Here is a 26,349-nt window from a genome sequence, read left to right on the forward strand (position 1 = left end):
GTTTCTCTACAAATATTTGTTTGTTTTGTTCAGGTCCAAAGAAAGTGGACAGATGGTCATCCTAGATTGTTGCAAAATAATACATGCCATAAATGATTTATTTTACCAATCATTTTATTTATTTTACATGAAAATAATAGTTAATTAAATGCTTAGAAATGGAGAAATCAAATAGTTCTGACTGATAGTAATTATTATACTGTATATTTATACATATTATAATAATCATTCACTCGCTGCACCCAATAACGCACAGACGATGAGAAGCGAAATAAACATATTTAGTACAGAAACAAAATCCCTCAATAATATCTGTTTTAATTATTTTATTTAAAATAGTAAAGGTAAAATGCTGTTGTGGGATCTATTTAGAACAAAGTGTCTGAAACATTCTTTGTTACAAGAATAAAATGGTGTTTTTATCATTTTCAGATTTACCTGCCCCTGTACATCTTGCAAAGGTAAACAAACTGTGTTTGCTGGCTTTACATACCCATCAGACAATCTCTTATTATCCAAGTGAGCTGTAATAAGCTCTCAGTAGATGCCGGTAATTCACTATTTTTGTTTGTGATCTGCCATTACAAAAGAAAATGACAACACTGCCTGAATCTGATCAGCAGTTAGAAATATGCTGTCAGATCATCAGACGTTTTGCCGGTAAAAGTTTGACAAAATAAGGAAGGCTATTATTTATAATCTGACCAACATGAGGTAGCGTTTGGTCACACTACATCGCTTCTTGCTGGAAAAAGTAGTTTGCTACTGGAAAAGCTACTTTGTTTTATAAGCAGCTGAGCTACTGTCAAGCTACTGAAAAATGTAGTTAAGTTAGTAGCGTCACTACATGTAGTTACACTGGGGAGTAACACTTTCTTCTTAAGAAAAAACACAACACATACACACCGAATCAAGATTGAACTTTTAACCCCCACTAATATCCCTCCCCAAATGCCAACCCCACCCTAACCCTCAACGAACACCCCTGTGGTCACATACAATAATACACTATATATATATATATTAATAATAAAAAAAAGTAAATAAATAAAATATATAATAAACATAGATAATTAAACTAAACTTCTCTCCCCCCATCCCTTCCCCGAGAGTCCCCCAAAACCACCAAATACCTACCCCACTTTATGATAAACAAGTCCCCAGCCTTCTAACTGCCACCTCCTCAAAATCTGCCACCCTCCCCATCTCCACACACCACTCCGGAAATGATGGCCCTCTGTCCGACTTCCAACCCCTTAAAATAATTTGTCTGCCAATCATAATAATAGTCAGAACCCAATTTTTCATATATTTGTATCCCAAATTATTACCGCCCCACACCCAAAAAATAAAGTCTCGGGCAAAGTAAAATTTGAGTTTCAAAAATCTTGGATCTTAACATACCCCCAAAAGACATGGGTTGTGTCTCCAACTTCTGATTGGCTTTAATTGACTTGTTTTTAACGTGTAACTTATTTTTCCAATCATTTGTGCAGAATGCTCTTACCCTGACTAGGAGTATCCATCCCAGACAACTGATACAACACCATGACATGCAATCAGGATGTTCATGTACAACAAATCCAAGCAAAATACCAGCACTCCAGTTGTAATATTCAATTCCAGTGTTTGTGTGTGTAAATACAGTCTCACTTTCATTTCAGCCTCATTAGCAGCATCTACATTTTACAATGTATCCTTATATTCCACAGAAGAAACTAAAAAGTACAGGTTTTAAAAAAACACGAGGGTGAGTAAATGACACTAGTTTAATTTTTAAGTAAGTCAACCCAAAGACAATGTTACGGTTTATTTAAATTTTGTATCGCAGTTTCATTTCAAGACATGATATTGTAACTTAAAGGAAATCTAACATAACAGAAAAATAAATCTCATATTACACATTTTAAAAGGTGTCCTGTATTGAAGCTGGAACCACTGAGTTTTGGAGAATGTGAGTCAAGTGCTCAAAGTTGATGGGCAGTACACAGGGGAAACATCTGAAAAAGATGGCAGTAACTAATGAATCAATCATCACTGTCAGAACAGTGTGCTGTATTTTAGAAAGGGATCTCCTAAAACATTCACACAAAAGTGCTAAAATGCAAAATTTGAATCAATATTACCTTACAACGGCATAAGGTGGAGTGTTGTAACATTGTCAATTTGACCAATCAGAAGAGAGATGCAGTGATGTCATCAATATCGTAGACTCCAATTAAATTTTTGAGCTCACATGAGAAGTGGCATGTCTCTGTTAGCAACACTGTGAATTTTACAACCAATGTAAAATCCGTCATGTGGTAGTGGTGTAGTGGTCTAAAACACATAACTGGTAATCAGAAGGTCACTGTTTTGATCCCCACAGCCACCACCATTGTGTCCTTGAGCAAGGCACTTAACTCCAGGTTGCTTCGGGGGGTTTGTCCCTGTAATAAAGGCTCTGTAAGTCGCTTTGGATAAAAGCATCTGCCAAATGCATAAATGTAAATGTAAATAATTTATATTGCCAAGCTGGTTCTCGCCTCCTCCTTGCCCATCTAAAATCCCTTTACACTGGTGAATCTAGGAAGGAGGAGGTATGCCTGTCGTGGAGTCCTCGACATTGCCGTCCACCCGGGGGAGTGTCGCTGCCATCCGCCGGGGGATGGAGTAGCCCGACCGCCTGGACGCGGTGAACGGCCGCAAGGCAAGTGGGGACTGGACTCCCCGACCACCTGGAGCGATGGAGCCGCTGCCAGGGGTGGAGGAGAGCCCTGCTATCCCCCAGAAATGGGAAGCGGTCTAAAGAAGACCGCCGTCCACGAGGGGAGGAGGGAAGTGACTCCCCGACCGCCTGGGTCGGGGAGTTCTCTCTCCTCTCTCTCTCTCACTGCCGCTCCACATTGGCCTTTTCCCTCTCTTTTAAATGTTACAGTGTTATTTTTGGGGGGGTACTACGATGTTACAAGAAGTACCCCCCTATTTGAATTATTTCTGTTTCCCTCTCCTTGTCCCCTCCCTCAACCAGGTAGACGGGGATGACCTGCCGGCAGACACGGCGGAAGGCACGCCCCTCCCCAGGGAAAGATGGGGAGGGGTGTACATGCCGGGGACACCCCAGCCTGAGAGAATGAGGGAGGAATGTGGCAGGGCCGCATAATATAAATATTATTTATATTGCCAAGCTGGTTCTCGCCTCCTTGCAGACATTTTGAGAAAGGCTGCAATTGAAGTCAGGCAGGGAAAATCTGTGAGATCAGTCGCGAAGGCCCATTCCATCTGTCACGGCACACTGTACATATATTGTAAAGCTACACAGAAGCTAAGAGAGGAGGGTTCAAGTGAGAAGCCCCATGTATGCTACCATAGTAGTCAGAAAGTCTTCAGTGAGGCACAGGAGGAACTCATGACAGAGTATTTGATGGAAGCAGCTGATCTGTACTATGGGTTAACTCCTCGAGAGGTGACAATTATTAAAAAATATGGCATAATTAAAAAATGGTGCACTCATATGTTTAAGGAAAATATTTCTCTCCACAATTATTATCCCCATTATGAAGAGCTTTTCAGCAACAATTGTTGTGGCTTGTTTATTACTTATTGCCCCAAGGGGTCATACATCATTCATGGGGATAACATGTTTACTGATCCCTTGCTTTTAGGTCAGGACGTTTGCATGCCAGTTGGCAGTGGACAATAACTCTAAACACCCCAGTCATGGCTGGAGAAATCCAGGGCAGGAACTGACTGGTTTTCAGGCTTCATGAAACGCTTTCCTGGAAATGATATTTCGAATGTGGATGAGATGGGTATCACAACTGTCCAGACTCCTGACCCTGTAATCGCGAGGTGTTAAGCAAGTTGGTGCAATGACATCAGGAGAAAGGTGTGTCCTGGTATCTGTAGCTTGTGCTGTGAATGCACTGTGAAATGTCATTCCTCCAGCCTTTGTCTTCCCATGTAAAAGATATAAAGACCACTTCTTAAATGATGGACCACCAGGTAGTGTTGGGTGTGGTAATGGATCTGGATGGATGCAGGAGGAGGATTTCCTAATCTTCCTGGATCACTTCAAGCATACAAAGGTCGGTCCTGAGAGGAAGGTGCTACTGTTGTTGACAGCATCTTTCAGTGAAGGCAGTCACTTACTGCAAAGAAAATGGGATAGTGCTCCTTTCTTTCCCACCCCACTGTTCTCATAAGTTACAGGTCCTTGATCGTAGCATCTATGGTCCATTCAAGAAGTTGATCGACACAGCCAGTGATGCATGGATGAGAATGAATCCTGCATAACGTACTGAGAGAACAGTTTGCTTATCAAATGTGATCAACTTGTGTCCACACTCAACAGTGCCACCCAGTGTATTCTGGCATTATTGCGAGTTTTAATTTGAATGTTCAGGATTTAACATGCATCTCACTGTATATAAGGCCAGCAAAGCAAAACTTTGCGAAATTCAAATAGTATTTTAACTATTATTGCAGAACAAATACTTGAGTATTCGACTAATCGTGCACATCCAGTATTCAACTGGGGCTCACAGAAAAACAGAAGACCTGCAATAAAAATACAATGCAGTTCAAATATTGCCATATTACCTATTTCATTTCATTTCTGGTCACAGGGGTATTCCCAATACTATAACAACTCTTATGAGGACTTTCAAACCTTTTAAAGGGTTTTGTTTCCTGGGTGAAACAGCATTTGAGAGGCTGAAGTGAGGAGCAGTGAATAAGTTGGCCAAATTTCTGTGAAAATGATTGAAAACAGGGTCCCTGCAAATACTGAGGTCACGTGACTTTGTTTTAAACCTCTGGCATCAATTCACAATCTTAATCTTGAAGTAACAGTTGACGAAAACTGTTGAAGAAGTATGTTGAAGAAAAAACTTTAAAAATGAAAATAGCAATAAATTAATTTGTTTTTATGAGGTATTAAGAGGTATTATTATGTTCTTACACTTTTAAGGGTTAATAATCAGCAGGCTTACTTTTTCTGGAGTAATTAATGTGCATCAGTAAGTGCACAGGCAACATTTATTTCCATCTGTTTTTTGGTCTGCACCATGTTTGCTTCAATTCAATTCAATTCAATTTTATTTGTATAGCGCCTTTCACAACACACATCATTTCAAAGCAGCTTTACAGAATATCAGCATTAACAGACGATAAAACTGTAATGTCTATAAAGTCGATTAATCATCATTGTGTAATTTAGATAAAATAAGATTTTTAATAGTGTTTAAAAATAATTAAATGATAATTGTATTAATAACTCCAGTGAGCAAGCTGTAGGCAACTGTGGCAAGGAACACAAAACTCCATAAGATGTTGATTAATGGAGAAAAATAACCTTGGGAGAAACCAGACTCACTGTGGGGGCCAGTTCCCCTCTGGCTAACATTTTGAATGTAATGTAAATATTAATTATGTATAGGTAAAATCATGGTTTAAAATTATTAAACTAAGTGTTAAGGGTCAGTGATTTAAACATTGATTGTGTTTGAACTGTAAGATTAATGACCAAAGTCTTTGAAGTCCATCTTGATTAATTGCAGAAGTTCACATAGATGCAATTGTCCTTGTTAATTGGCTGATGAAGGCTTTTGTTGGCAATAGTTAGTCTAAGCATTTCATTTCAAGATTGTAGTCATCGTAGATTCATCCATGTATTTGCAAACCCTCTCTGTTAGATACAAAAGCTTGGAAAGGTAGAATTTTGTAATCAGTGGTGAGAAAACTTTTATCATTCAGTGATGTGGATCTGTTGAGGAGTTCCTCACTAAAGGCAAAATACATCAATCACAGTGAAGCTGCATTTCAAAAGTAGGCCATTCCATAATAAAATTAAGTCTTATGAATGTAAATGTACCACTGCTTTCTGTATTTGAGTCTCTTTGGGGTGGATTTACTGCAAAGACAATCCCTAAAATAAAATAAATGCAACTGAAATGTTTCAACAATGCAACAAATTTTATTGTCTAAAAACTATTACTTTCTGAAGTATAAAGCAAATGAAACAGGGGTAAAGCACAGCACCCGTCTCTCTGAATTAGAAAAATACGTACAAGTGACATTATTATTTACAGTCCTACAACTAATTGTCCTCATAAAATCCTCATACACCAACTGTTTCCCAGCACAGTTTATAAGTACAGCAGATGACAGTGTATTTAAATGTATGCTATATTTTATTGAGACTGTAAAGCGGTCAATGGAAAGGAGGAGGCGAGAACCGGCTTGATAATATAAATAATATTTTTAATATAAAAATGTAAAGAGACACAAACACACACATGACGGACATGTCCGTAAACAATCTCTGTATGATAGTGTGTGTATGATCACGATCCGGCCCCGCCGCACCGCCATGCCACATTCCTCCCTCGTTCTCTCAGGCTGGGGAGCCCCCGGCCTGACGTACATCCCCCACCTCTTTCCCTGTTGGAGGGTGTGCTTTAAGCCTAGTCTGCCGGCAGGTCATCCCCATCTACCTGGATGAGGGAGGGGACAAGGGGAGGGAAACAGAAATAATTACGATGGGGGGCTACTTCCTGTAACAGTGTAGTATCCCCACCCCCAAAAAAAGAGAGATGGAAAAAAAAAACTACTCGCTGGTTCTCCGATAAACTGTCGCATGGTCCTCAATCACTCCTCTACCCTCTCAGGTGGACGACAGGCGCTTCTCCCCGGGCGGACCGGAGTCAGACTCATGACCCCCGGCGGTCAGAACGCCCCTCCGCGTTCTTGGCGACTCGTGGGGACACTCCTGAAGTAGGATCCTTTCTAGATCCCCTTCAATTTGCTTATCGAGGAAACTGGATGATGCAGTCAACACGGGATTGCATCATGTCCTGCAACACCTGGACAGACCATGGACATACTGTATGCAAGGACCCTTTTTGTGGACTTCAGTTCGGCTTTCAACTCCATCATCCCAGCTATACTCCAGAACAAATTACACCAACTCTCTGTTCCCATCTCTATCTGTCAGTGGATCACCAGCTTTCTAACAGTTAGGCAGCAGTTAGTGAAGCTGGGGAAACTCACTTTCAGAACCTGTATAATCAGCACTGGTGCCCAGGGTTGTGTGCTCTCCCCACTACTCTTCTCCCTCTACACCAATGACTGCACCACCAAGGACCCCTGTGTCAAGCTCCTGAAGTTTGCAGATGACACCACTGTCATTGGCCTCATCTAAGATGACGATGAGTCTGCATACAGAAGGGAGGCTGAACGGCTTGCAGTCAGGTGCAGTCATAACAATCGTGAGCTGAACATGCTCAAAACGGTGGAGATGATTGTGGACTTTAGGCGGAACACCCAAACACTAACCTAAGTTACTAACCTAAACACCTAAACAGCACTGTGGCAGCAGTGGAGTCATTCAGGATCCTGGGCACTACCTTCTCACAGGACCTGAAGTGAGAGACACACATTGACTCCATTGTGAAAAAGGCTCAGCAGAGGTTGTGCTTCCTTTGCCAGCTGAGGAGCTGCTGTTACAGATCTACTTAGCAGTCTTTCCTCTGCACTTCAATAACTGTCTGGTTTGGTGTCAGACATCAGAAGACTACAAAGGACAGTTTGGTGTGCTGAGAGGATTATTGGTTGCCCCCTGCCCACCCTTTAAGAACTGTACACTTCCAGAATGAGGAAAAAGGCTGGTAAAATCACTCTGGATCCCACTCACCCTGCCCACTACCTTTTTGAACTGTTGCCTTCTGGCCGACGCTTAAGAGCACATTCACCAGAACCATCAGGCACAGGAACAGATTTTTCCCTCAGGCTATCCATCTCAAGAACAGTTAAAACTGTCCCATTGAGCAATAATTATGTGCAATACACAGTTTAGTGTTTTTTATATTTATCAAACACATTTACCTCTTCTGCCATTTCATTCCTCTGGAAAAAAAATGTCATACTGTAACGTAGTTCGATGGAAAGGAGGAGGCGAGAACCGGCTTGTCAATAAAAATTATATTATGGATATTCTGTATGAACCATATAGACAGATATGTACAGTATGTACAGCTATGTGCAGTGTGGTAACATTATAAGGTCAGTAAGAATAAGTGTATGTGCAGGATGAATAGTATGAAGAGCAGTAGAATATGGCTATGTATAGGTGTAATTACAGTATGTACATTTTTAAATAAATAAATAGAACAGAATGAGTGGGATAGGGTAGTGCAAATTGTCTGGGGGGATCAATTGTCACGGGGATGCAGAGCTAGAGTTCAGTAGGGTGACAGCCGCAGGAAAGAAGCTTCCTCTAAACCTGCTGGTTAGGGTGTAGAGGGAACTGAAACGCCTCCCAGAGGGGAGTGAGGTGAACAGTCTCTGGTTGGGGTGGGAACAGTCTTTGATGATGCTGCGCACCTTACGCAAGCATCGTTTGCCCTGGATGGCCTCGATGGAGGGGAGTGAGGAACCGGTGATGCGTTGGGCAGTTTGAGGTCTGTTGATTAGGAAGTCCAGAATCCAGTTACAGAGGGAGGAATTGATGCCCTGTTCACTGAGTTTGGTGATCAGTTTGGAGGGGATGATGGTGTTGAATGCTGAACTAAAGTCAATGAACAGCATTCTCACATAGGTGTTTCTATTGTCAAGGTGGGACAGGGCAGAGTGAAGTGCCGTAGAGATGGCATCATCTGTGCTCCTGTTCTGACGGTAGGTGAATTGGAAGGGGTCCAGTGAGGGTGGTAAGCAGGTCATGAGATGGGCCAGGACCAGCCTCTCGAAGCACTTCATAATGATGGGGGTGAGTGCAACTGGACAGTAGTCATTAAGGCTTGTTGCATTGGAGTGTTTTGGCACCAGCACGATGGAGGTGGTTTTAAAGCACTCGGGGACAGCTGCTTGGGCTAGTGACAGATTAAATATGTCAGTCCAAACCTCAGTCAGCTGCACAGCACATGCCCTGAGTACGCGTTCGGGGACACAATCAGGACCAGCAGCCTTGCGTGCATTAGTCCTGCTCAGTGCCACACACACATCGGTGGTGGAGAGTGTGAGGGGCTGGTGAACTGCAGAGATGGCCACTTCCTTGTTGTCCCTATCGAAGCGGCCATAGAAATGGTTCAGCTCATCAGGCAAGGAGGTGTCGGTGACAGGGGAGGTGGAGTTAGTAGCTTTGTAGTCTGTGATGGCCTGGATGCCTTGCCACATGCATCGGGGGTCAGAGTTGTTCTTATGGATGTGCTTGGCCTTTTTGATACCCCTATTCAGGTTAGCTCTGGATGAGCTACAGGCTTGAGCATCACCTGATCTGAATGCAATGTCTCGTGCTTTCAGCAGGAGTCTGACCTCACTGTTCATCCATGGCTTCTGATTAGGGAAAGTGGTAATCCGTTTGAGGGTGATGACACTGTTGATGTTTGAGTTGATACAGTCCAGAACGGAGGAGGCATATGAATCAATGAAATACACTTAACCATGAGATACTCAAGGTTAGCTGAGCAGTGACTCTCGGTGATGGTCGTGTCCGTGCACCACGTTTTGTTAACATAAATGCACATACTCCCACCTCGAGTCTTACCGCAGTCATAAGCTATTCTGTCTGCACGGATGAGGCAGCGTCCAGCTAGCTCGATAGCGCTGTTGGGTATTCCGCTAAGCCACGTTTCTGTGAAAATCATGATGTTGCAGTCCATAATCATTCTGTGTGGTGATCCGCAGCTGCAGTTCATCCATTTTGTTCACCAGCGAGCAAACATTGGCGAGGAAAAGGCTTGGAAGAGCGTGTCGATGTGGAGTTAGCTTTAGCCTCGCTCGAATTCCACCGCATGACCCCCTACGGCGTTGTTTCCGTGTCCGTCTGAAGAGCCCTTCAGTCGTGTGTGTGTTTGATGTTCAGAGGTCCTGTTGGATTAGCGATCTCTGGAAGTACACTAATAACGATGTCAGAATTGCAGGAACCGATGTTCAAGAGTTCCTGTCGGGTGTACGCTAAACTGTTTTTACCGAAAATACTTGAGATAAGCAAGCATATTACCACTAATTTACAGAATCTGGAGAGACACTGAGCATCGCGATGCGTTCGCGCCACCATCTTGATCTATTTTTTATCTCTGTCTTGCTGCTGTTTTTGTGTTGTTTTTTGTATTGCTGTGCACTGGAAGCTCCTGTCACCGAGACAAATTAATTGTGTGTCAGCATATTTGGCAATAAAGCTCATTCTGATTCTGAAGATTTTGCGGCCCCCCCTGACAGAAGCCTGGCCCCCCATGTGCCCACTCACAGCCAATCCCCAACCCCCCCCCCAGTTCGGACAACACTCGCACCCCTAAACCCCCCCATCGGATGACATGACAAAAAATCCTGGCAACACCCCTGCGTACATTCATGTGACACGCGAGACAGTGCTTTACAAAGCATGCATGATGACAACAGTGGCTGAGTTCGGAATGACATACTACCAGACTACTCTTACTACTTCAACCATATGCGCTAGTATGTCATTCTGAACTCAGAGGCAGAGATACCACACCAACTAATAGCTGAAATGTGTAACGTAGTTCAATGGAAAGGAGGCGTGCCTTTTGCCCTGTCTGCCAGCAGGTCATCCCCATCTACCTGGACGAGGGAGGGGACAAGGGGAGGGAAACAGAAATAATTAAATAGGCGGGGGGGAGGGGGGGGGGTGGTACTTCCTGTAAAAGTGTAGTGTAGTGTACATCCCCCCAAAAAAACTCCTCTTTGGGCAGACTGGAGTCAGACCCATGACCCCCGGCAGAAAGAACGCCCCCTCTGCATTCACAGCGACTCCTGGGGACACTCCTCTGCCCCTGGCATTGGCCCTACCGCTCCAGGTGGTCGGGGAGTCACTTCCCTCCTCCCCTCGCAGACGGCAGTCTTCTATCGACCCCTCCACGTTTCTGGGGGATGGCAGGGCACTCCTCTGCCCCTGGCCCTATCGCTCCAGGCAGTCGGGGAGTCCAGTCCCCACTCGACTCGTGGACAGCTTCCGTTCACCGCGTCCGGGCGGTCGGTATACTCCCTCCCAGCGGTTCTCCCCCTGGTGGACAGCAGTGTCGAGGACTCCGCTTCCCGGATTTCGGCACCAGTGTAACGTAGTTCAATGGAAAGGAGGAGGCGAGAACCGGCTTGATAATATAAATAATAGTTTAATATAAAACATAAACAAAAGACAAGCACACACACATGACGGACATGTCCGTAAACGATCTCTCTCTCCCGCACCACCACCCACAATCGGCCTTTATCCCTCTCGGAGGCTTAATTAGCCTGATAAGGGACCGGGTGTGTATAATCACGACCCGGCCCCGCCCTCTACCCTACCACAAAATGCTAATCACATTTAGTGCATTGGTAATACACTAAGACTAAGACCATAAGCAGAGACCCAGACCAAGACACTGAGAAACAAGACCCAGATCCAGACCAAGACCGCCTTTATATAGTCTTTAGAGGTCTTGAGACCTCCAACTCTGCAAATTGCATATTATTTCTGCTTTGTATTTGTTTAGCACAGAAAAAAAACTAAAAGTGCTTAAACTGCACTCGGTCTACCCTATTTATAACTGAGCCTTTGTTAATTTTTACTATTGCTACTTGTTGTTAGTCCTCTTTATTTTCTGCTCAGTTTTCTGTTTACATGTTGCCCTCAATTACTGATGCCTTTTCTTAAATCTGTTGTTACTATCTAAGTAACTTGTACTCTGCACTGATATTGTAGTAATATTTCTGCGTATTTGTTAATATTTCATGTTTACTTTATTTGACTTTTGTTATTTACCTTCCTATGAACTTATTTTGCACTATTGCATTGATTTGGCAATTCAACATGTACAGTTATTCATTGAAATTAACAGTGAATTGGTAAACTAATGCATGCTTACTCAACAGGTGGGGTTTAAATGATAATCTGAATGTGTGATTCTTGGCAGATGTCCCGCAGAATCCAGCGCATCTCATTGGCTCTGTGTCCTACTGACGTCACCACTTTATTTTGTAGCGGAAGCCGAAAGTTTTTTTAAGTTGTAAACTGATCTCTTGTGCGAGTAGATGTTCGTGGCGCGTGGAGGAGAATATGATCACTCGCTTTTTAAAAGGAGCCATTTAAGGCGGTCAGCCCCAGTTGTTTCAGAGTAATACAGACATTTTTAGGACTTTCCCTCGCTGTCTCGGAGTATATTGGCGTGCCTCGCGCAATGTGGGAACAGGAGGAATTTGAGAAGCACTGGAGGAATGAGTTTCCCGACGGCGAAGTGCCCGTGATGAATCTCTGCTCGGTAGAGGACATCGAGGCAGAGCTGGAGAAATGCAGAGCGAATTTGAAGGTGTTACAACAGGCTTTGTCGGAGGAGAAGTTCAAGGTGATTTACCTGCAGACCACCATCGCGCAGAAGAAGAAAGGTTACGACATCGAGAGGTGGTGGAACAAAGCGGAGGAGAAGATACATGTCCCCTCAAAGCCCGATCAAGTGGACGGCACTCCAGCTGCCAGAACAAAACCTCACGGGACAGACAGCAGAGGAGGAGATGAACCTTTTGCCCGGGATATGCTCAGAGGCAGCAAGACAGGTAATCTCATCCCCGTCCCCCCTCGGAAAAAGCCCAATGTTCAGGAAGAATCCGCTCGTGGTGTCTCTCAACCGGACAAGTGTGTTGCCGAGCGAAGGAACAGTGAACAGGACAGCGACCACGATTACGAGGACGTGGAGCTGAACGAGAACTTCCTGCGTAAAAACATCGTCAACCCAAACAGTAATGCTCGGGGGGAGAATCCCCGGGTCCGTATAAGTCGAGATCTGGACTCTGATGATGGAAGACTGTCTCCTTTAGTGGCGCTCCGCGGGTGTCACGGATCTGGACGCAGCACACCTGACAGACGCAGTGACGGATACCTGAGCTCCGAACATGACGACGACTCCGCAGGTAGGACAAAGCTAAAACATTTAAAACGCTTCCCATAACAGTCTCTTACCATTGACAAATTGCCAAAGTCTCTTAAGAAGCAATGTGAAGTGTTGACACTGAATGTCACTTATCAAATGTGCAAAGTAGGCCCCTATGCTTGTTTCGACAGCTGAATTGCACGGTTAATTGTGAATGCACGTTACAGTCGGAAGCTGCCGTTGGACGTTTCACTCAGTAAAGTTTGGTTTATGTTGTAATGGGCAATATGTGGTGCACTCCATAATAATAAAGTTTTACTCCAAATAAATGAACAGTAATTTGGAAACATTTATAAAACTGTGAGCACTCATAAGATGAAGTCTCCGCTCATATCTGTCGTTTTAAAATCTGTTTTATTGTACATGAAGACAGGGGCGGGATTACGATTTCTGAGGCCCCAATCAACCGACCAACTCGGCTCAATTCGAAAAATATTGCTAAAAAAATTACAAATATTTTTATTTTAAATCATAATTTTTTTATTCTTTCTATCAGCCGTTGTAATCATTCAAAATATTTAATGAAATAAAAATGTAGTTAAAGAAAATTAATGCATGTTTTCCAGTTTTTCCACAATACAGTGATACATTTTTATTTATATATTTATTTACCCACATATATTTTTACAAAACACTTTTGTTTGTGTGTGTGTGTGTGTGTGTGTGTGTGTGTGTGAACAGGGTGGGCAAAACCTACTACTTCACCCAGTAACATTTTTAAATTCAGCTGTTACTGTATTATATTATAACCCAACAATTATTTATTGTTGTCCAGATTGTCATTATAATATGATACATTATTATTATTATTACCTTGTTTGATTTTTACTTTGAGGATTTGTTGTATACAGTAGTAATATAGTTCTGTCTTATTTACTTTCACCTGGAGCTTATATTCTAATGCTGCAGTGTATTGTTCATCATTTGCATAAGGCTTTATGTATAAAATATACAACATTTGTTACAGTAACTGTAAACATACAAGCCACGGTGGCCCCTCAGCACAATAGAGCATAAGAAAAAAAAACATTGCCGTTTATCAAGTGCTGAAACTTTGCTGATGAACTTGAACTTGTTAAGAATGTTAAAAACTGTCTAGACACAGCGCAACGAATTAAACAGAATGCAGGTGTGTCGACACGCATTTTTGAAACCTGAAGTTATTTTTAACTTGACACAGTGTCTAAAAATGTGCCGGTCCTGCATGAGACACCGAAGAAACAGTGAGACGCAGTACAGAATAAACCTTATATCTCATTAAACCTCTTCTGGTGAAATATATACAGTATATACATTATAGTCTATGTACATAAACATAACCATTCGTCTTGTGAATATATATGCTATAAAAGGCTTAATTTGGTATATACTTAATTATGTAAGATTGTAACAGAGCCAAGTGTATGTAATTGCAAAACAAGAGTCCTCTGTGTGTTTCGGGCTTGTTTATAGTTAAAAGTCCCGTGTTTTTTTTTTGGTTATTGTTGGGATTTTGGGTAAACAATAAGCTGCATCTGGGATTTTAATAAACTTGGACTCTTGTAGCCTCTATTTCTGTACCTGTCAATGGATAAAATGATAAAAAATAAATAAAATATATTAATCGAAAAATCCACTATCGGTTAACCTCTATTAGTAATATCATGTTTATTCATTAAAAAATTTAAAATGATAATAAATACTGATTCCTTTATTTGTATTAAAATAATAGGCTTTTATTGGACTTTCTTCTTGTACACACAACAGGCACTGTATTAAGCAGCACACAACCTTTTCAAATGAATAATGTTTCTAGTTATTATGTGTAAAATTCAAACCTCTGTCTATCTGAACATCGTCTGCAATAAAAAAAAAAGCAAGCATTGCATGATCTTCCGTGACTTATGTAGGTTCAGGACATGATGGGAAGTGCAAAGTGTCTGGCTTGACGGCTCTCATTTTAAACCTTCCCCCAACTTCAACTGGCTAATCTTGCCGATCGGTAAGGCTAGACACAGTCAAAGTCTTTCTAACAAGTCAGTCCACTGTCGGCCATCTTTGTAATGCTCTCGGGAGACTATTTCCAGTCATGACAGTGCAACTCCTGTCTACTTAAATGGGGAAAGACCGAAATCTCGTTAGTTGGTTAAGATTATGATAATAAAAGAACATATTTTAAATCGGCAATAAAATCTGACAGCACTGGAATCATACATTTTGCTTCTTTACCTCAGATAACGCTTAAAAACTAAAAAATCCTGTCTTGTAAGTCTAATGCACATGTGTGATTATTGATTAGAGATGTCTGTATCTAAAAGTTGATTGGCTCTTTTACCCGTAAGGCGGGACCTCCTTTCTACATCCGTTGACCGTTGGGCATTCCAATTTCTCCCATTCATTTTGATAAAAGTGGCCTGTCTCTGGCACAGTTAAAGTCAAACACAACTAATTTCTACATCGACATCGCTAACTGAAAACTGTTGTGTTTAAATTATGCTGCTTCCAGGCTCCTAGTTGTCAGTTTAAGTCCAAGACAACATATTCCAAAACTGACTGAGTGCCCTTTAAACTGACATAGGGGCGAGGATGCAGCATCATTCAAATGCAATAGTTTTGAATTAGCTATACCATTGTACAATTTTAGGAGACAGAGGCCTCCAATCTGTGAGGATCTACGAGGGATCCTCACATCATGCAGCTTCTGTTTTTGACCTAAGTTAGAGTTTATGCTTAACTTTTATGCTGATCAAAGGCCAGGTTTCCTCATTCTAAACATTGCTACATTTATTGTCAAAGCTAAAACAGTAAAATGTATTAAAAACCTGTGCAATAGGAAGCATTTTTTATTGCTAGTTTGTGTATTTGTCAGTATCTTTGAATGTATATTTTCTCAAGTAGACTGAACAAAAGCTTTCAGGCAGCTCTGTTTCCTTAGTACTGTTGAGATGTTCCATTACTGCAGATATATACATAAAAGCACCATGCCTGTTTAGTGTAACTGTCTCTTAACTGGACTCTCACGAAGTTAGCATGAACATCACTGGCTCTCTAAGAGTGTTTGACAGTGTTCTGATTGTGACAGTTTGACGGACTGATCTGATATAATCAAGGATTAGGCTTGATTGGGTTGCAATGAGTCAGAAGGCAAAGAACATCTGGGCTTCTGGAGAGGGTGTATGGGTGTGTAAGTGAGACATTTCAAAGGCCCATTCACATCAAGAGTGTTCACCACAAACAAAATTTTGAATGGAAACTATGCATTCCTATGGGCCTATTCACACAATGACCGAACCCAGTTTCTCTGTGGTTGAATGGGTCAACTTTTGTCCTCTTCTGGTTATGACAACTTGCACATCTTTTTCCAGTCATTCCAATACCAAATGCTCACTGACTTCCTGTCAGTTATATATTAACCACTGAATTCACCATTTGGGTGTGTACAGGGTGTTTAAAGGGAAATGCCATTTTATAGGGTCAATATTGACCTCGCAAATTACAAGAATTCAGGCACTAATTAAAGTGAGGTTGACTTTCCTTTGAAACTAATCTCTGTAAGTGAGGCTTTGACACAGTTTGGGACTACAATTAGACTCAACTGCATTGCCCCAATTGGTTTGGCAAATCTTACTGACCTATTTGTCTGTCATCTTGTTTCTAAAGCCTCTTTGTGTGATTGCTTCCTGCTTAGGAAAATCGTACAACGCATTCTTACTCTGATCTCAAATTTTGAAAGCGCTGTCTAGCTTCAATGTTGATGGGATCATATTCATTCTGTGACACTCATTTTACATGCTATGTATATACCAGTTTAGAGATGTTTTTTTAACAACACAGTCTAGATCTAGCAACTTAGTCAATATTTTCCTTGCTGCCTGCATTGTGGTACAATTTCTCAAATCAAAATCATATTCCTTTATTGTCACTCAACCATAGGCTATAGGCACACAAGTGCAACAGTGAGTGAAAGTCTTTGGTGCAGTTCCGAGCAACATAGCAGTAATGACAGTGATGAGACATATACCGTCATGACTGCTATGTTTCTACACTTCACTGCACAGAAGGATGCAGCTGGGCCAAATAAATTGTTTTCCTCTGTGATGTTTCACTTCTTTTAAATGTTTGTTTTTTTAATTAAATAATAAAATAACAAGGAAATGCACAATATGTATATATATATATGTATATATATGTGTGTGTGTGTGTGTATGTATTTATGTATATATACATATATACATACATACATACATACATACATATACACACACACACACACACCACTTCGGATATGGCGGCACCCCAGCTGACCTCCAATCCCTCAAAATAACCTGCCTGGAGATTATCACACAGGTCAGAACCCAATTCTCGATATGACTATCCCCACATCACCCAGAACACAAAGTCTGTGGCAAAATATAACCCGAGTGCCTACCACGTCAGACACAAAATTGTGAACCTTCAACCAGAATTTCTGGAGCTCAACACACCACCAAAAACATGGGCCATGTCATCATCCTCCGATTGGCATCGCCTGCTGGTGGGTGTGTCTTTAAGACCAAACCTATTCAACCTAGAGGGGGTCCAATAAAATCTATACATAATTTTGAATTGCATAAGATGCACCCTCGCATCTCTAGATGCAGACTTAAAGTTTTAAAGAATCCTAGCCCTCACCCCCTCCTCCAAAACCAAGTTGGTCTGTCTCCCATAATCTCTTGAGAGAAATTGAAGTTCCATCCCCAGACTCTGAATTAACAGGGAGTAATACACTGATGCAGCATGACCTTTTCCAAAAGCAGTAATCACCTCTCCTAGAGTATCTGCTGCTTTAGGGGGATGTGTGCTACTCCCAAAAACAATACAAAGCAGGTGGCGCAGTTGTATATACCTATAAAACTGAGATCTGTGATTCCAAAATGTTGAACCAGATTTTCAAATGATCTCATCACTCCACTCTCATATAGGTCACAGAGTGTAGTAACCCCCCCTGCCAATCCACTCCGACCAGCAGAAAGGGTACTTACTGATACACAATCTCGGGCTCTGCCATATGCTTGAGGCAACATTTAAATAAATGTCTGATTTAAACATTCTGGACACTTTTGTCCATACCAAGTTTACATGCAAAATAACAGGGCGTGACTTAACTTCTCTGATTAGATTGATAGAGAGGCTTTGCAATGCCGAAATAGGGGCATTTTCATATGAATGGGCTAGCCATTTCTTACAAAGAAAAACATCCAAGCCCGGCTGAAGTTTGCAAAAACAAACACCATACACACAGTGAAGCATGGTGGTGGCAGCATCATGCTTTGGGGCTGTTTTTCTTCAGCTGGTACCGGGGCCTTAGTCAGGGTAGAGGGAATTATGAACAGTTCCAAATACCAGGCAATTTTGGCACAAAACCTTCAGGCGTCCGTTAGAAAGCTGAAGATGAAGAGGAAGTTCACCTTTCAGCACGACAATGACTCAAAGCACACATCCAAATCCACAAAAGCATGGCTTCACCAGAATAAGATTAACGTTTTGGAATGACCCAGCCAGAGCCCAGACCTAAATCCAATTGACCATCTGTGGGGTGATCTGAAGAGGGCTGTGCACAGGAGATGTCCTCGCAATCTGACAGATTTGGAGCGCTTTTGCAAAGAAGAGTGGGCAAATATTGCCACGTCAAGATGTGCCATGCTAATAGACTCCTACACAAAAAGACTTGAGTGCTGTAATAAAATCAAAAGGTGCTTCAACATAGTATTAGTTTAAGGGTGTGCACACTTATGCAACCAGGTTGTACCAGGGAGTTTTATTATTTTTTATTTTTCCCCCTTAAAGATTTCAGTTTGTTTTTCAATTGAATTGTTCACGTTATAGGCCACATTAAAGGTGGAAAAAGTTCTGACATTATTTATCTTTGTCTTATTCTTTTACATCACAAGAACCTGGCATTTTAACAGGGGTGTGTAGACTTTTTATATCTACTGTATCTGGAGTCCAGTACACTGAGTGATGCTCACAAAGATAGACACAGTAAAAGAAAAAAAAAAAATGAATACAAACTGCTGATAAACATTTTAAATGAAAATATATAAGAAGCTTCTTATGTTCATAACAGACTTGGTGCTCTGTCTGTAATTATAATCCAGAAATATTTTTATTTTTATGTGGGTTTATAAGGAACAATGTCTTTGAAAAATCCTGTTTCCTCAAAGCTTAAAAACAGAATAATTATTTTATTTGTTTAAGCAACAATAACAAAAATGCTCTGTTGTGAAATAGTGTTTTTTTTATTCATGAAAAATATGATGTTTACCTTTACTCTTCTTATTTTCCACTGATCCCTATTGCTCCTTATAAGCCCACTGAGCAAATAACCCACTGAATCTCATATTAAACTGAACTCCTTGTCAGTGCTGCATACTGAATGTTTTCATTGCAGATTTCAAATGAAAAGATAGAGAACAACATTATAAGGACTGCCAGATTCAGAAATTAAAGATTAAATTTACTGGTTATGATGTTTGAGGTCTAAATCTACAAAAATTATCAATATCGAGGTGTTTATTTAGTAAAATGTGAAGCATTTACATTTATAAATGTATAGTGGGCTTTTTAAGAACACATGTGTGCTTAAATAATACACGTGTTCCTTATAAGCCTTATAAAACTTGATTTATTATTAAATGAATTATTGTTTGCAGTTATGTATGGGGCGTATTGAAAGGCTCATCGCTTTTTTTTTTCTGAATTTCCAATGTCCTTTAGTTTACTTCACAACATGAACAATGATTTGCTACATAAAGTGTGCAAATACTTTGTGTGCTTAAACTGATGCCATTGTGCAGTATGAAATCAGTGTTTGATATATGGTTTGTGTAACATATTTTTCACATATTCCCTTTCATCACTTCCTTTTGTAAAAACCTTTTGCATGTCGTGGCATGTTCCTATGGAGCTGGTCGGAGAGAGAATACTCCACACTGTCTGCCAAGCCTGTGCATGCACTTATTTGTGTGTAAGAGAGACTTATGACAGCATTTGGAATCAGTGAGGCTGTTTACATGCACACTGGAGGATATTTGGTATGTGATATTTAGAAGGGAACGTTAAAGTGCCCTCATTCTCACACCATTATATGTAAGGATATTTAGGGGTTGATGAATTTAGACAGGAATCGTTAACGTGCCCATCTTCTAACACCAATGTATGTAAGGGTGTTTGGTATGCGAAATTTAGAAGGGAATTTATGGTCTCGAAATATGTGAGCTATGAACTAAATTAAACTGTCCTTATTGTACATTATTGGGTAATGAAATGTATAATGGAATTGGTTGCGTTTGACAACCATTATAAATTAGATGAATGACAAATAACTACATTATTTGTCTGAATAAATTCTTCACCATTAAAATCATAATACAGTGTCTTGTTGTGTCCGTTCACAATTTCTACTGTAAGGAATTAGCTTTAATAAATGAATTATGATTAATTAACTTATTGGAGTGATATTATTCTCATGGCTTATTGAAAATAATATCACATGTATTTAGGTACAGCTTTGAAGTGAAATCTTTTAGAAACAGGGATGAGATTATTTATCAAAATATACCACAGTCAATCATCTTTGAATACAGACAAACTTTATTACTATTCTAAACATAAATCTAATCTAACAAATATACATAAGACAGGTTGGTGTAAAGAGTGACAGAATGTGAAATAAATGATCAATACAGTGAAAATTAACTTTATGGAGTCTGTTAACATCTTTTACATCTTTTAATGCTAATGTCCAGAGAGGAGGGTGGCCGATAGGGCAATACAATGCCAATATATCACACAATTTAATATTGCAAATAACATAAACAAAAAATTGCTAAATAATTAATAAACTCTTATTGTTAATTTATTGTTAAATTGTTAATATGTTAGATTAAGATGCACTTATTACAGGGACAATCTCCCCCGGAGCAACCTGGAGTGCCTTGCCTTGCCTTGCTCAAGAACACAATGGTGGTGGCTGTGGGGATCGAACCAGAGACCTTCTGATTAACAGTTATGTGCTTTAGACCACTACGCCACCATTACATATGTTTAATATGCATAATTGCAGATGGTATACAGGTGCATCTCAAAAAATTTAATATCGTGGAAAAGTTATTTATCTGTAATTTAATTCAAAAAGTGGAACTTTAATATATTCTAGACTCATTAAACATCAAGTGAAATATTTCAAGCCTTTTTTTTATTTTAATCTTGATGATTACGGCTTACAGATCATGGAAATCAAAAATTCAGTATCTCAAAATATTAGAATAAATAATTTATAATACAGACCTTCTGAAAAGTATGTTAATTGATGCACTCAATACTTGGTCGGGGCTCTTTTTGCACAAATTACTGCATCAATGCACTGTGGCTTTGCTCAAGTTGTGTGAGGTTGGTATATTACATCTCTACATGCTTGCAGCCACAGCACACTTCTTTTTTTTGTTGGTTGGTGAGCAATTTTTGTTGTAAAATTTTGTTGTAAAATATCCAAAATCATTGGACATTTCTCCCCGTTTTCCTCATAGGGCTTTGCTTTACCCCATAAGTGGTTGAGGCCTCCTTGCTGACTGTATCTAAAGCACTTTTTTCTAACTTAAAGGAATATACTAGGTTTAATACAAGTTCAGCTCAATCAACAGCATTTGTGGTATGATTACCAAAAAAGATTTATCTCAATCCCATTTCCCTTCTTCCCTTCTTCCCTTTTCCTCCACTTATTCATGCTCCCATTTGAACGCATGCCGCTGTGAGCAAGCTTTTCTCATGCACTAATGAATGTTCAATATACGTTACATTTTTCAAAGAAAGTGACTTCATTTTCAACTTGTTTCTCATTAAAACCTATTGTACTCCAAAAAACTTGAAATATGACGCATGAGTCCCATTGAATATTATACGCTATACCACAAGGACATGTTGTTCAGAGATTTCTTTGAACCCATACTTATATTTTGAAAATTATTTAAATTCCCTTTGTCCATTTAAACTGATGACACATAAATGAGATGTTTAAGAACATTATTGTCATCTGAGCTTTTAAATAACAGATAATGGACTTCCGACTTATGGGATAACTTTCAGTGTTGCCTTGGCGATTGACCTGTAATAAGTGTGTTAACATGGAGATGGCAAATTTGAACCCTTTCCTGGCTCTATGGGAGTAGTGGACAGAATGTAAAATTTTGTAGGTGTGTGTTTGCGTGAACCATTTGGGTATAGTGTATGTGAACTGGTTAGGACAATCTGCACTATATCTGCACAAACATAAGCATCACTTTGCTGCTTTGCAGCAAAAACCTGCATACACACCAAAGCATGATACCCTACCAGCAAAGCTGAAGGCATATTTACATTTCCTGCTGTGCCATCTGTAGATTCACACCATCATTCAGCACACCTCAATATACTGCGGTATTAATAGACCTGCTCTGTTGTCCTCAGAGACTTGTCCTCCTCAACCACAGAAACCTTATTGTAACACCTTGCTCAAGGCCAACACAGCACCTATTGATGTAATTCAATGCTTTTTTGATACTGATAAGCATTCGGGAAACTCGTTCTGCTGAAATTGGAGGCTGTTTTTTTTATTTAGTGCAGGAATTCAGTGCACTTGACACATCTTTATGTTGTATTGGTTGAAGTCATTGGAACGGTGTCTTGTCCTATTCACTAGCATGTTTTGTAGAGGTTTTCTTTGTGTGTGCTGTGGTTTCAGTACTTTCTTACTATAGTGTAGTTAGTATAAAACAGTCTAGCCTGCACAATACTAAGCTTTCAGAACCTTTTGGTAGGGGTGTACCGTTCAATCGTCTTAAATCTGTGATCGGCCGATCGTGCCTAAAATCAGGGCCGATCTTTTTTGCAGCATGCAGGCAATCACTCATGCACTGCTCTTCTAATGAATGAGCACTTGCTCAGCTCTTGATGCATGACAGTGTGGCCTTTGGAGGATGAGTTGTTGGCAATTCTAAGCATTCACAAATTTAAACCTTCAGATATCATGTAATTCACATGAACTTGCCATTTTGTTTTTAAAAATCATGAAGAATTACATGTGTATGAATATTAAGTGGCCCATTTTATAACTGCAGCATTTAACTCGCAAAACTGTGGTAAAGGGCATTTAAAAAAGATCTGTATCGGTATCAGCCTCAAATTTCTTGAGCAGTGCACCACTTCTTTCTAGCTCTGTTCTAATACCTAGTGAGCTGCCTACCTAGACAGCAATTTAAAACAACAAAAGTGTGTGTTCTAACTAGTAGGCAGGAACATTATACTGCCATTGAAGATACCTTGTATTTGTAAAATGCTGAGGCAGCATAGCTAAGAATGCAATCTCAGAAAATACTGTGAAAAGCACGAGTGTGTGGATGAAAATGTAGATTATAAGTATTTAATTAAATATAAAAATATTGATTGTTCAGAAATAGTTCTAATTAAAAAGGATCTATTTTACCCAATATTTGTGTATAATGTACTATGTATTTTCAAGCTTATTGTTATCAAGCACATTGTTTCATTAGCTTAGCAACATGCTAATATCAAACTCTTTTGAAATCGTAAGTCTCCCGTGCCCTTTCAACATGATTACACAGGAACTCGACCAAATGTTTGATACCCTGACATCGACCTCTTTCTGCCGAGTTACACACAAATGGCATCTCCCATCAGGCATCTTTACATTAATTAAAATGTGATTAACTTTTCCTGTGGTGCTACTGATATCATGTTGTGCGAACAGCCTGAGAGACAAGGATTTTGGTCTCGTTTTAGTCACGTTTACATAATTAATGATTATGTTGCATTTTCTCTCTAAGTTTAATTTTTTGCTCCACTAATGGTTAGGTTTTAGGTTGGGATTTGAGTTAAGGGGAAGAGTTAATAATTTTTTTTATTAAAAATGTGTAATATGTTAATTTTATTATGCAATTTTCACACATGATACTGATTATATTCAGCTCCATTCTGAAAACTGACTAAAGGGCAAAACCTTTGCGATGTGTTCGGGAACATTACACTGACACACATCACAAACATCCACAACCACGATTTAGCGATGTTAATGATCAACTGATTAGGAAAGAACCTCTTACAAATACAAACACAGTTGGGACTTGTAACGGAAATCTGGTATTTGCAGCCTTTTTAAGACTTTTTATTGACTTTGTAAGACACAGTCAGTATTCACCGTCACTGCATCTTTTTTTTTTTTTTATTCAATAATAGTGAATGGTGACAGAAAATAACATTGTTTCTCTTCAGTTCCATGGAAGATACAAATTTAGATTAGGTTTGGAACAACGTGAAGGCGAGAAATGATGACAGAATTTTCGGTAACACTTTACATTTACTTTACATTGACATTTATTCGTTTGACAGACGCTTTTATCCAAAGCGATTTACAAAAAACTTTTGTCTTTGTGTCATCTTGGACAGCTACTGACATCAAAATCAATAGTTTGCCGTTTCAGATGCCATTGTAGACATTATTATTCACAGTCAGCCATGATAACTTTAATCAATGAGTGAAAGAGTCAAATAACAGGACGGTTACTGAGATTAAGCGAGTAGTATTCGGCTGTGTGGACCCTCATCATGGAGAATAAAACTTATGAGGTCCAGTGTCAGTTAGGATGCTGCCTTAAGGCCGAAATGTATAGTATGCATGATGCAGATTTCGTCATAAGCACAGTACGCCAGACTGTGTTGCGTACAGACCAGTTTTTCTAGACCCGTGGAGAGTCCTCATCTCTGCAGGTTTTTGGCACACGCACCTTGTATTGTCTTTACTAAAGAGTATCACAGAGCAGTCGTAGTGCGCTAATACCATGTGCCCACAGTTTTGATAGTAACTTTACTACGCTTTACAAACTACACTGTTGTGACAATTGAGTGAATATCAATTCCAGCCAACTTCCAGACAGTCTTGTCAACACATAATAAACTATTTCCGAGTTTTGTTTTTACTGTAAATTTGGAATAAATAGATATTTAATAAAATAAGTGTTCGCTTCTTTTTGTACATCTCATCTGAAATCATTAAAATATATTATGTACATTATGTCTGCATTATATTAGCCACTGTCTGCTCTATTCTCTGAGGACATTTTTCACCGACCCTCTTAAAAGACATTCTTTGTTTTGTACATCTGTAAACAGATCTTAAGCAGTTTTATCTCTCCGACCTTTATAGCAAATGTGCAGTGAGGTTCACATTCTGTGTGCGTGTGCCTTCTCATATAAAGATTGATAAAATCAGTGCAGTTTTACCCCAGGGATGCAGCTGGTGTCGACTCACTGGTCTGACCTGTTTGTTTGCAAACTTAACGTCAAAGCACCTGTTTTGCAGAGCACACTTTTTGTACTGAGGGTAAGTTTTGTCACACTGATACTAATGCAAGTAAATGACCGCTTTGATCACTTTTAGTTGTTTTATGTCCAAACTACTTCAGGCATGCCTATAGTGTGCATTTCAGCTTATGTGATGCAGAAACTTTCCTGATGTCACGTGTTTATTTCATCAGGTCAGACATATGTTAAGCTACCAAACTGCCAATAAACTATACGCTTAAAAGTCAGTGTTGACATATTTTATGGACATTTCCTGTTACTATGTTTCCAGTATTTTTTATTTCCAGGAAGCATTATACAATTACACAGAAATAAACCTACAATATATATTTTTTTATTGTTGTCACTTTAATCTCAACTCAACTTTATATTGCATTTAAAACAATAGAATTGACCGAAGTGCTTCGCAGTAATCAAATTGATAACAACATTTGAAAAGTACCACATACACAAACACCAGTTCTCTAAAACACAAAATACAAATATTCCAAAGACTCAAAGGACCACGTAAACAGATGAGATTTCAGACTTGACTTAAAAGTCTTTAGTGATCACACTGGACCATGTCCTGAACTGTTTATTCGGAAAAGTGAAACTTTCGGCAATAAACGTACGACATAATAAAAGCATGATTCAAAATAAAAGTTAGATGTTTGAAATTGAATAAATTAAACAAAAAATTGAATAAGAATATAAACACAACTGTATAGGAAAATGTAATATTCACTGTAATAATAATAATAACAATAATTATTACAAATAAGACTGTTGAATAAAAGTTTGGCAATAAAACAAATGCAATGACGTGTTGAAAAGTTCTATTTTCACAGTTTTTCTTTTAATAATTAATGGAATAGACAACATTTTAATGATTAAATTAAATTCAACTTGTTCTGGAAAATAATAATTTTAAACTATAATTATTAAAATAATTACAAAAAACTAAATTTGGGGGGCCTGGGTAGCTCAGCGAGTATTGACGCTTACTACCACCCCTGGAGTCACAAGTTCGAATCCAAGGCATGCTGAGTTACTCCAGCCAGGTCTCCTAAGCAACCAAATTGGCCCGGTT

The 26,349-nt window shown here is 39.8% G+C and overlaps 1 protein-coding gene across 1 annotated transcript in view; it reads left to right on the top strand.

Moving 5' to 3' along the window:
* Nucleotides 1–12,013: 12,013 nt before the first annotated feature.
* The window catches only part of abr (ABR activator of RhoGEF and GTPase), a 225,662-nt gene continuing 211,326 nt past the window's right edge, over nucleotides 12,014–26,349 (top strand). The window contains exon 1 of the mRNA XM_052113109.1: nucleotides 12,014–12,885. Within this exon, the coding sequence (XP_051969069.1) occupies nucleotides 12,159–12,885 (727 nt within the window). The 5' untranslated portion in view covers nucleotides 12,014–12,158. The remainder of the gene's footprint in view (nucleotides 12,886–26,349) is intronic.

The sequence above is a fragment of the Xyrauchen texanus genome, chromosome 3, assembly GCF_025860055.1.
Source record: "Xyrauchen texanus isolate HMW12.3.18 chromosome 3, RBS_HiC_50CHRs, whole genome shotgun sequence".
Lineage (NCBI taxonomy): Eukaryota > Metazoa > Chordata > Actinopteri > Cypriniformes > Catostomidae > Xyrauchen > Xyrauchen texanus.